This window comes from Netta rufina (assembly GCF_964035555.1).
Source record: "Netta rufina genome assembly, chromosome: 32".
NCBI lineage: Eukaryota > Metazoa > Chordata > Aves > Anseriformes > Anatidae > Netta > Netta rufina.
This window is the reverse complement of record NC_140156.1, coordinates 584,858-596,222: the sequence shown is the minus strand read 5'-3', so window position 1 is coordinate 596,222 and position 11,365 is coordinate 584,858. Positions and strand designations below refer to the sequence as shown.

Below are 11,365 nucleotides of genomic sequence, written 5' to 3'. Positions count from 1 at the left end.
CCTATAGGGCTGGGGGCTTTTTGGGATCCCTATAGGGCTGCTTATGGGGGCGCCTGGCTCCTCCATAGGGCCGGGGGGTGTCGGGGGCCCCTATAGGGCCGGGGGGGGCCCTGGGGTCCCTGCAGGTCCCAGCGGGTCGCGGCCCCTTTAAGACCCGGGGAGTCTCCGGGAGGGGTTGGGCTCGTAGTGGGCGTGGCCTCACCCCAACAGCGAATAGAAGCGCGGGGGGCGGTGACTTCACCTCTCCGAACCGACCAATCCGGAGGCGGGATGCTCCGAAGGCGGCGGCGGCCACCTCCGCCGGACCAATGGCGAGGCGGCGTCTTGGCGGCGGATGGTCGCGGGAGGCGGCGGGGGCCTAAGATGGCGGCGGCGGCGGCGGCGCCGGGGGCGGAGGGGCCGGGGCCGGGCCCGGGCCGCGCTCCCGAGGAGGAGCTGCCCCCGCTGGACCCCGCCGAGGCCCGGAGCCGCCTGGAGCGCAGCGAACGCCAGTTCCGGAACCGCCGCAAGGTGCTGATCAGGGGGCTGCCGCCGGACGTCAGCAACCAGGTAACGGGAACGGGAACGGGGGGTAACGGGGGGGAGGGGGGGGAACGGGCACGGTTTGGGGCTGAGGAGGGGGAATTAGGACGGGAACCGGGGGGTAATGGGGGCTGGGAATGGGAACGGGGCCGGTACCGGGGGGTAACGGGGGCTGGGAACGGGAACGGGGGGGAAACGGGGGAATGGGGGAGGGACCGGGGCTGGTTTGGGGCTGAGGAGGGGGAACCGGGGCCGGTACCGGGGCGTAATGGGAGTTGGGACTGGAATTGGGGCCGGTTTGGGGCTGGGGATAGGGAATTGGGGTCGGTAAAGGGAGGTAACGGGGGCTGGGAACGGGACTGGGGTCGGTTTGGGGCTGGGGAGGGGGAACCGGGACCGGTAACGGGACCGGGGGGTAATGGGGGCTGGGAACGGGACCGGGGCCGGTTTGGGGCTGAGGAGGGGGAACTGGGACCGTGGGACCGGTACCGGGAGGTAACGGGGGCTGGGAACGGGATTGGGGCCAGTACCGGGCACTGGGACTGGAACTGGGGCCGGTTTGGGGCTGAGGAGGGGGAATTGGGGCCGGGACCAGGGCGTAACGGGGGGTGATGGGGGGTAATGGGGGGACCGGGAAGTAACGGGGGTGTAGCGGGAAGCGGGATGGAGACTGAAATTGGGGCCTGATGGGGCGAAATTGGGACCTTATGGGGTGAAAATGGGACCTTACGGGGTGAAATTGGGGCCCAATGGTGCAAAACTGGGACCTGCTGATGCAGAATTGGGGTCTGATGGAGCGAAATCGGGACCTTACGGGGTGAAACTGGGGCCAGATGGAGCAAATTTGGGGCCAGATGGAGCAAAATTGGGGTCTGATAGCGGTGCAGGAGCGCCTCACCTCCAAATCCTGCCATCCCCGTGCGTGGAGAGAGGGAAAGGGCTGGGGGCATCACCCCGGGAGCATCCCGCTGACCTCTGCCCTTCTCCCTGCTTCTTTTTTTTCATTTTTTTTCTTTTTTTTTTCTTTTTTTTTTTCACTTTTTTTCATTTTTTTTTCACTTTTTTTCACTTTTTTTTCACTTTTTTTTCACTTTTTTCATTTTTTTAGGAAGTCCACGAGCTGCTGAGCGACTACGAGCTGAAGTACTGCTTCGTGGACAAGTACAAGGGCACCGGTGAGCGCGCTGCCCCCGCTGCCACCACCCCCTCGCGCCCCTGCCTCTGGTCTCTTCCTTCAGCAGCCCCCTCGGACCCGATTTAGGCAGCGCCCAAACTCAGCAGGCAGAAAAAAAAATCAGCAAGCCGCGGGGCTTCGAGCTTTGGGACACGTTGTAGGGGCAGCACGGGGGTTGTGGGCGCTTCTCCTGCTCTCCACCGACCCCAGGGCAAAACCCAAAGTCCCTGGTGGGCAGGAGAAGCTGCCTGGGTGCTTCCCCGAGGTGCTAGCAGGGATTTTGGGAGTGGAATTCGGCTGGGGTGAACCCGTGGTGCTGCTAGAGGGTGGCCTGGGTGCTTTTTTGGGGCTCTGCCGCCTCCTGGAGCACGCCAGCGTGGTGTTTTCTGCAGGTTTGGGGGAATTAATGGGGTTTTTGGGGGCACAAATCACCTCGAGGCTGCTGGAGGCGATCGCCCCACGCTGCTGCGGCCTCGCTTCGAGTGCTGGGTGCGGTTCTGGGCACTGCGGGGCAAAAAAAGGTGTAAAAAAGTGTTAGAAAGGGTCCGGGGGAGGGCAACGAGGATGGTCAAGGGCCTGGAGGGTGTAAACTTGGATATTCTGTGATCCTTACGGGATTCCAGTCCAACTTGGGATATTCTCTGATCCTTACAGGGTCCTTTCCAACTCGGGATATTCTCTAATTCTCTGATTCTTATGGGGTCCCTTCCAACTCGGCATATTCTCTCATTCTATGATCCTATGATACTTATGGGGTCCCTTCTGACCTGAGATACTGTATGGTTCTCTGATCCTTACGGGGTTCCATTCCAACTTGGGATGTTCCCTAATCCTATGATTCTCTGATCCCTATGGAGTCCCTTCCAACTCGGAATATTCTCTAATTCTCTGATCTTTAGATCTTTATGGGATCCCTTCTGACTCAGGATATTCTCTGATTCTCTGATCCTTACGGGGTCCCTTCCAACTCGGAATATTCTCTAATTCTCTGATCTTTAGATCTTTATGGGATCCCTTCTGACTCAGGATATTCTCTCATTCTCTGATCCTTACGGGGTCCCTTCCAACTCGGAATATTCTCTAATTCTATGATTCTGCGATCCTTAGAACTTTATGGGGTCCCTCCCGACTCGGGATATTCTCTCATTCTCTGATTCTCTGATCCTTACAGGGTCCCTTCCAACTTGGAACATTCTCTAATTCTCTGATTCTGTGATCCTTAGATCTTTATGGGGTCCATTCTGAGTCAGGATATTCTCTAATTCTCTGATTCTGTGATCCTTACGGGGTCCCTCCTTACTCAGGATATTCTCTGATCCTTACGGGGTCCCTTCCAACTCAGAATATTCTCAAATTCTCTGACTTTCTGATTCTCTGATCGTTATGGGGTCCCTTCCAACTCAGAATATTCTCTAATTCTCTGATTCTCTGATCCTTAGATCTTTATGGGGTCCCTCCCGACTCGGCATATTCTCTCATTCTCTAATTTCCCCGACCCTTACGGGCTCCCTCCTTCCTCGGGCGACTCCCTCCCTCCCTGACTCCATCCCCGCTCGCCTCCCGCAGCCTTCGTCACGCTGCTGAACGGCGAGCAAGCCGAGTCGGCCATCCGACAGTTCCACCTCAGCAAACTCCGCGACAAAGAGCTCTCGGTGCAGCTGCAACCCCCGGACGCCCTGCTCTGCATCGCCAACCTCCCCCAGCTCTACAGCCAGCAGCAATTCGAGGAGCTGGTGCGGCCCTTCGGCAACCTGGAGCGCTGCTTCCTCGTCTACAGCCAGAAGACGGGGCACTCCAAGGGCTACGGCTTCGTGGAGTACATGAAAAAGGATTCGGCGGCCCGGGCCAAGTCGGATCTTTTGGGGAGGCAGCTGGGGACGCGGGCGCTCTACGTGCACTGGAGCGACGGGGCGCAGCTGACGGCCGAGCTGCTGCACTCGCGCTGCCTCTGCGTGGACAAGCTGCCCCACAACTACGGGGACCTGGAGGAGCTGCGCAGGGTTTTCTCGGCCCTCCGGCCCCCCACGTTCTGCCAGGTGGGGTTGGGAAGAGGTTTGGGGGGGGGGGTTTTGGGGGAGAGGAGGGGGGTTTGGGGGATTTTGGGGGGTTTTGGAGGGGTTTTGGGGGGCGACAGGTGGGTGTTGGGGGGATTTTGGTGCGGTTTGGAGGGGGTTCGGGGGATTTGGGGGGATTTAGGGGGGCTGGGGGTGGGTGTTGGGGGGATTTTGGTGTGTTTGGAGGGGTTTCAAGGGGCTGCGGGTGGGGTTAGGGGGATTTTGGTGCATTTGGAGGGGGTTTGGGGGATTTGGGGGGACTTTGGGGGGCGGGGGGTGGGTGTTGGGGGGATTTTGGTGCTTTTGGAGGGGGCTGGGGGTGGGTGTTGGGGGAATTTTGGTGCGTTTGGAGGGGGTTTGGGGCTTTGGGAGGGGTTTTGGGGGGAGAGGAGGGAGGTTCGGGGGGATTTTGGTGTGTTTGGAGGGGGTTTGGGGGATTTGGGGGGACTTTGGGGGGAGAGGAGGGAGGTTAGGAGGGGTTTTGGGGCGTTTGGAGGGGGTTGGGTGGCTCGTTTGTGGGTTTCGGGGGGATGGGAGTGGGGTTAGGGGGGATTTTGGGGCGTTTTGGAGGGGGTTTGGGGGATTTGGGGGGATTTTGGGGGGCGACAGGTGGGTGTTGGGGGGATTTTGGTGCGTTTTGGAGGGGGTCGTGGGGCTTTTTGGGGGGTTTTGGGGGGATGGGGGTGGGAGTTGGGGGGATTTTTGTGCGTTTGGAGGGGGTTTTGGGGGATTTGGGGGGACTTTGGGGGGAGAGGGGGAGGTTAGGGGGGATTTTGGTGCGTTTTGGAGGGGTTTCCGGGGGCTGCGGGGGGGGGTTAGGGGGGATTTTGGTGCGTTTGGAGCGGGTTTGGGGGATTTGGGGGGGTTTTTGGGGGGCGGGGGGTGGGTGTTGGGGGGATTTTGGTGCATTTGGAGGGGGTTGGGGGGCTTTTTTGTGGGTTTCGGGGGGATTTTGGTGCGTTTGGAGCGGGTTTGGGGGATTTGGGGGGACTTTGGGGGAAGAGGAGGGAGGTTAGGAGGGGTTTTGGGGCATTTGGAGGGGGTTGGGTGGCTCGTTTGTGGGTTTCAGGGGATGGGAGTGGGGTTAGGGGGGATTTTGGTGCGTTTGGGAGAGGGTTTGGGGCTTTGGGAGGGGTTTTGGGGGGAGAGGAGGGAGGTTCGGGGGGATTTTGGTGTGTTTGGAGGGGGTTGGGGGGATTTGGGGGGACTTTGGGGGGCTGGGGGTGGGTGTTGGGGGGATTTTGATGCGTTTGGAAGGGGTTGGGGGGATTTCAGGAGGCTGGGGAGGGGGTCGGGGGGATTTTGGTGCGTTTGGAGGGGTTTTGGGGGGCTGCGGGGGGGTTAGGGGGGATTTTGGGGCATTTTGGAGGGGGTTTGGGGGATTTGGGGGGACTTTGGGGGACTGGGGGTGGGTGTTGGGGGGATTTTGGTGGATTCTGGAGGGGGTTGTGGTGTTTGGGGGGGCTTTAGGGAGCTGGGGTTGGGTGTTGGGGGGATTTTGAAGCATTTGGAGGCATTTGGGAGGGCGTTTGGGTGGCTTTTGGGGGGCTGGGGTTGGATTTGGGGAGGATTTAGTGGGATTAGGAGCACTGGCATTGGGTTTCGGGTGGGATTGGGGGGCCGGGGGTGGGAGTTGGGGTGATTTTGGTGCATTTTGAGGGGTTTTGTTGTGTGGGTGGGTGGCTTTTGAGTGACCGGGGTGGGTTTTGGGGGGGGATTGCTCATTTTTGAGGGGCCAGGTTTGGCTTTGGGTGGCTTTGGGTGTCTCAGGACACCTTTTAGAGGCGCAGCATCACCCCGCCTCTCTCTTCACCCCTTCCCCTCACCCCAAACCCCCTTCTCCTGTTATTTTTCCCCCCCCCCAGCTGGCTTACGGGCAGGACGGGCAGCTGAAAGGCTTCGCCGTGCTGGAATACGAATCGGCCGAGGTGGCCGAGATGGTGCAGCGAGCCACGGACGGCTTGCTGCTGGCCGGGAACCACGTCCGCGTCTCCTTCTGCGCCCCCGGCCCCCCCCGGCCGCAGCATGCTGGCCGCCCTCATCGCTGCCCAAGCCACGGTGAGGGGCTCCAAACCCCCCCAGCACGATTAATTCCCCTTAAAACTCGCTCCTGAGCTCCGGCCTCGCCCCGTCCCCTCTCTGTGCGCCCGCGCCGGCGGCTGATTTAATCCCTGCGTGGCCAAAGGCGCCGCTGGGAGCTGTTGCTCGCCTCCTCCCCACCCTAAAAAAAGTAATTTGGGAGCTTGCGGTGCTGGTCCTGGTGGTGTGGGGGGTGAAATCGGGCTGCTGTGGCTTCAGCCTGCCTGCTCCCTGACTCGCTGCTTTTCTTTTTCAAGGCTTTGAACCGGGGGAAGGGGCTCCTCCCCGAACCCAACATCCTCCAGATCCTCAACAGCCTGGGCAACCCCGCTTCTCTCCAGCTGCTGCTCAACCCCCTGCTCCACGGGGCCGTCGGAGGAAAACAGGGTAAGGCCCCGAGCCCTCCAGCAGCTCGGGGCGGCCTCGGGGGGGCGTTTTTGGGGCTCACCCCGCTTCGTTTTCCCCCCCCCAAAAAAAGGAATCCTCGGCGCCGCTCCGTCCCTGCCGCTGGTCGCCAACCCGGCGCTCTCCACTGCCCTGCTCCAGCTGGCGCTGCAGAACCAGCCCCAGGCGCAGCAGGTAGGAGTTTTGTAGGGTCAATAGGGTCGGAAAAGGGCTTCCAGGAGGTTTTAAGGAGCTGTGGAATTGCAGCCGGCCTCCCCGTGGGGAGCTCTGAAACGCGACCCGCGTCCCTTTGGGCACGTTTCTCGTGGCGCACGAGCTCCCCGGCGGCTCCCGGTGCCTATCCAAAGCCCCGAGCCCCCCACCACGAAGCCCCCTCGCACCCCATAAATCCCCCTCGCGCCCCACAAAGCCCCCTCGAGCCCCGCAAAACCCCCACCTCCTTCCCCCTCCCTCCCTGTTTTTGCAGAAACCGGGCATTTTGGGCGACTCCCCGCTGGGCTCCCTGCCCCACGGCGCCTTGGGTTTGGCGGCGGCGGCGCCCACCGGCAGCCCCCGGGCCAGCTCCTGGGGGAGCTCCCAGCAGGTAAAATCCCCTTGGGGACACCAGGACACGTCCCCTCGGGCACCAAAACCCCCTGTACCGATGGGTGACAGCGCTCCGGGGACGATGGGGGGGGGTTTTGGTGCCCCCCGGTGCCTCCCCTTAATTTTTTCTCTCCCCGCAGGCGGCCCCCTGCCCGGCGACATGGCCCAGGGTCACGTCAAATCGCCCATTTTACCCTCCGGGAACGTGGCCCCTGGCTCCTTTCCTCAACCCGGTGGGGGCCGAACGCGACGGTTCGGTGCTGGGGGGGGGGGCGCAGGTGCCCCCCAACCCTGCCCCCCCGGCCCTGCAGGGTCTCAGCACCTCCCTGCTGGGCTCCGTCATCAGCGGCCTCCAAAAACCAAAGCAGGGCGGCGACAGCGGGGCCCCAACCTCCGGGGTATGGGATGGGGGGGGGTCTTTGGGGGTCTTTAGGGCCCCCCCCCGCGTGTTATCTCCCCCCTCAACCCCGCTTTTTTTTCCAGGTCTCGCTGCTGGGGGAGCCCCCCAAAGACTTCAAGATCCCCCTCAACCCCTACCTGAACCTGCAGAGCCTCCTGCCGCCCAACAGCCTCGGAGGTTTGGGGGGGCGGGGGGGGTCCCAAAACCTTTCCCTACGGCTTTTAGGATGCCCGAGGCGATCCTGGGGGCTACGAATTTCCCCCCCCCCGTTTTTTTTTTTCCCCCCTCCTAGGTGCTGCCAACAAAGCTTTCGCCCTCAAAGCCGGGGTCCTGGGCAGCGTCCCCACCGCCCGCCGCTCCCCGTCCTCCCTCGCCGACCCCCTGCTCCCCTCCCCGGGCTGGCGGCCGAGGGCTTCGCCTTTGACTACCAGCCCGTAAGTTTGGGGGCGCCCCCCCCCCCTTTTATAACACCCCCCCTTAACCCTACAAAACGGCTGCACCCCCCCCTTTTAACCCCCCTCCTTTTATCCGGGAAGGGATTTGGGGTCGCGCATCTTCCCCCAGACCCGGGAGCACGCCGGGCCCCTCCTGGGCAGCTTCGGGCACGGTAGACACAAGGTAACCCCCCCCAAACCCCAAAATCCACCCCCCCCAACCCCAAAGTCTGCCTCCCACCCCAAAATCCCCCCCAACCCCAAAATGTCCTGCCCCCCAACCCCAAATCCCCCCACTTCAACTCCCCAAATCCCTCCCCTCAACCCCCAAATCGGCCCCCCGACCCCAAAATCCCAACCCCAAAATCCCCCCAACCTCAAAATCCGCCCCCCAACCGCAAAATCCCAGACCCCAAAATCTCCCCCCAACCCCAAAATCCCCCCCCAAATCCCCCCACTTCAACCCCCAAAATCCCTCCCCTCAACCCCCAAATCCCCCCTCAACCCCCAAAATCCGCCCCCCAACCCCAAAATCCCAACCCCAAAACCTCCCCCCAACCCCAAAATTCCACCCCAAAATCCCCCCCAACCCCCAAACCACCCCCCAACCCCCAAATCCCCCCGAACCCAAAATCCCAACCCCAAAATCCGCCCCCCGACCCCAAAGTCCCCAACCCCCCAACCCAAAATCCGCCCCCTAACCCCAAATCCCCCCACCCCAAAATCCCAACCCCAAAATCCACCCCTTCAACCCCCAAATCTCCCCCCCCACCCCAAAATCCCATCGCCAAAATCCAACCCCCAAATCCCCTCCTCAACCCCAAAATCCCAACCCCAAAATCTCCCCCCCATCCCCAAAATCCCCCCCAACCCCAAAATCTGCCCCCAAATCGCCCCCCGACCCCAAAATCCTCCCCAAACCCCAAAATCCCCCCCCGGTGTTCTCACCCTTCACCCCATCCCCTTTTTTTCCCCCCCCCGCCCCCCCCCCCATAGCTCTCCTCCCCGGCGTCCCCCGGCTTCGAGCGGGGCGCCCTGGGGGGGGGGGGGGCCGCCGCTGCCCCCCTTTTTCTCAGGGTCCCCCAGTTCCTACTTCACCAGCGGCCTTCAAGCCGGGCTGAAGCAGAGCCACCTCGGCAAGGTGAGGTCCCTGCCCCCCCCCGGGACCCCCCCCCCAAAAAAATTTGGGGTCCCCTACGGCGCCGGAGCATCCTTTTAACGCCCCCTTCCCTCTTTGCCCCCCCCCAGCCCCTTGGGATGCCGCCGGGGGGCTCCTCAGACGGCGTCCTGCCCGCCCCCCCCTCGCACAGCTCCCACACCAAGGTAAGAGGGTGCCCCCCCCGTGTGCCCCCCCCATTTTCCCCCCCAACCCCCCCTCTCCCCGCTGACCCCCTTTTTTTTCCCCTATTTTCCCCCTGACCCCCCCCCATTTCCCTTCCTAACCCCCATTTTCCCCCCGACCCCCCCCATTTTGCCCCTGACCCCCCCATTTTGCCCTGACCCCCCCCATCTCCCCCCTGACCCCCCCCATCTCCCCCCTGACCCCCCCATCTCCCCCCTGACCCCCCCATTTTACCCCTGACCCCCCTCATTTCCCCCCGTCTGCCCCCTAAGCCCCCCGACCCCCCCATTCTCCCCCTAGCCCCCCCATTTCCCTACTGACCCCCCCCATTTTTTCACAGACCCCCAAATCCCCCCCATCTCCCCCCATAGCCCCCCCATTACCCCCCCACCCCCTTTTTTCCCCCTCTAACCCCCCAAATTCCCCCCATACCCCCCCTTTTTTCCCTCCCCACCCCCTTTTTTCCCCCTCCACCCCCCAAATTCCCCCTGTACCCCCCATTTTTTACCCCCCAACCCCCCCCGTTACCCCCCCCACCCCCTTTTTACCCCCTCTAACCCCCCAAATTCCCCCCATACCCCCCCTTTTTTCCCCCTGTAACCCCTTTTTCCCCCCCCACCCCCCCCAAATCCCCCCCGTACCCCCCCCCCATTTTTTCCCCCAACCCCCTTTTTCCCCCCTCCCACCCCCTTTTTACCCCCTGTAACCCCCTTTTTCCCCCCTCTAACCCCCCAAATTCCCCCCGTACCCCCCCAATTTTTTCCCCCCAACCCCCTTTTTTCCCCTGAAACCCCCAAATTCCCCCCCTACCCCCCCATTTTTCTCCCTAACCCCCCCCCATTTCCCCCCCACCCCCTTTTTCCCCCTCTAACCCCCCAAATTCCCCCCGTACCCCCCCTTTTTCCCCCCCACCCCCCTTTTTACCCCCTGTAACCCCCTTTTTTTCCCCCTCCAACCCCCCTTTTTCCCCCCCCACCCCCCCATTTTCCCCCCAACCCCCCATTTTTTCCCCCAACTCCCTTTTTACCCCCCCACCACCCCTTTTTTCCCCCTCTAACCCCCCTTTTTCCCCCCTCCAACCCCCCAAATTCCCCCCCTACCCCCCCATTTTTTCCCCAACCCCCTTTTCCCCCCCCCACACCCGTTTTTTCCCCCTCTAACCCCCCAAATTCCCCCCCCCACCCCCTTTTATACCCCCTGTAACCCCTTTTTCCCCCTCCAACCCCCCTTTTCCCCCCCCCCACCCCCCCAAATCCCCCCCGTACCCTCCCCTTTTTTTCCCCCCAACCCCCTTTTTACCCCCTGTAACCCCCTTTTTCCCCCTCCAACCCCCCTATTTCCCCCCCCACCCCCCCAATTTTCCCCCCCCACCCCCCTTCTTACCCCCCCACCCCCCTTCTTACCCCCCAACCCCCCCATTTTTTCCCCCCAACCCCCTTTTCCCCCCCCCACCCCCTTTTTTACCCCCTGTAACCCCCTATTTCCCCCCCCAAACCCCCCCATTTTCCCCCCCAAACCCCCCATTTTTTCCCCCCACCCCCCTTCTTACCCCCCCCCCACCCCTTTTTCCCCCCCTAACCCCCCCATTTTGGCAGACCCCCGCCCAGAAGCGCGCCTCCTCCCACCTGCTTGCCGTCTCCGGAGCCCAGCCCCGAGGGCTGCTACGTGGGGCAGCACTCGCAGGGGCTGGGGGGGGCACTACGCCGACTCCTACCTGAAGCGCAAGAGGATTTTTTAACCCCCCCCCCGCCCCAAAACCCCCCCCCCAATCCCCTTCCCCCCTGTAAATCTTGTACAAACCGATTTAATTTTTTTTACACCCTTTTTTTTCCCCATTTTTCCCATTTTCCCCTTTTTTTTTTGATTTTTCTTAACGCGGGATCCAGATTTTCAACCCCCTATTTTTGGGGGGGGGCAGCTTTAATTCCTATTTCTCACCCATTTTTGACCATTTTCTGCCCCCCCCCGCTCCCCTTCCCCCCTGTAAATCTTGTACAAACCAATTTAATTTTTTTTACATCCTTTTTTTCCCCATTTTTTCCTTTTTTTGATTTTTTTAATGCGGGGATCCAGATTTTCAACCCCCTATTTTTTATTTTTTTTTTGGGGGGGGGGGCAGCTTTAATTCCTATTTCTCACCCATTTCTGACCACTTTCTGCCCCCCCCCCACTCCCTCCTCTCCCTCTCCCCCCCCCCCTTTTTTGCAGCACCGGGAGCCGTGACCCCAAAGTGGGGGGGGGGGGTCCCAGGCTGGGCCCCCCCACCCCCCCCCCCACACGCTCCTCGCCTAACCTGCTGCTCTTTTTTTGGGGGGGGGGGGCATCTTTTTCCGTGCCCCCCCCATTTCCTCGACATTTCAGTTGCGTGCG

At 61.8% G+C, this 11,365-nt stretch overlaps 1 protein-coding gene across 1 annotated transcript; it reads left to right on the top strand.

Annotated features, from left to right (window-relative positions):
• The first annotated feature begins 355 nt into the window (after positions 1-355).
• On the top strand, positions 356-11,139 carry RAVER1 (ribonucleoprotein, PTB binding 1). The gene is given in 21 exon segments (XM_084304014.1): positions 356-549; positions 1,631-1,697; positions 3,263-3,732; positions 5,616-5,759; positions 5,761-5,808; positions 6,087-6,216; positions 6,308-6,408; positions 6,701-6,767; positions 6,770-6,817; positions 6,960-7,027; positions 7,029-7,217; positions 7,303-7,396; positions 7,512-7,607; positions 7,610-7,653; positions 7,757-7,837; positions 8,650-8,700; positions 8,702-8,794; positions 8,902-8,976; positions 10,591-10,623; positions 10,625-10,684; positions 10,686-11,139. Coding segments are annotated over 21 exon segments (2,193 nt in total). The 5' UTR covers positions 356-363; the 3' UTR covers positions 10,734-11,139.
• The last annotated feature ends 226 nt before the right edge of the window (positions 11,140-11,365 follow it).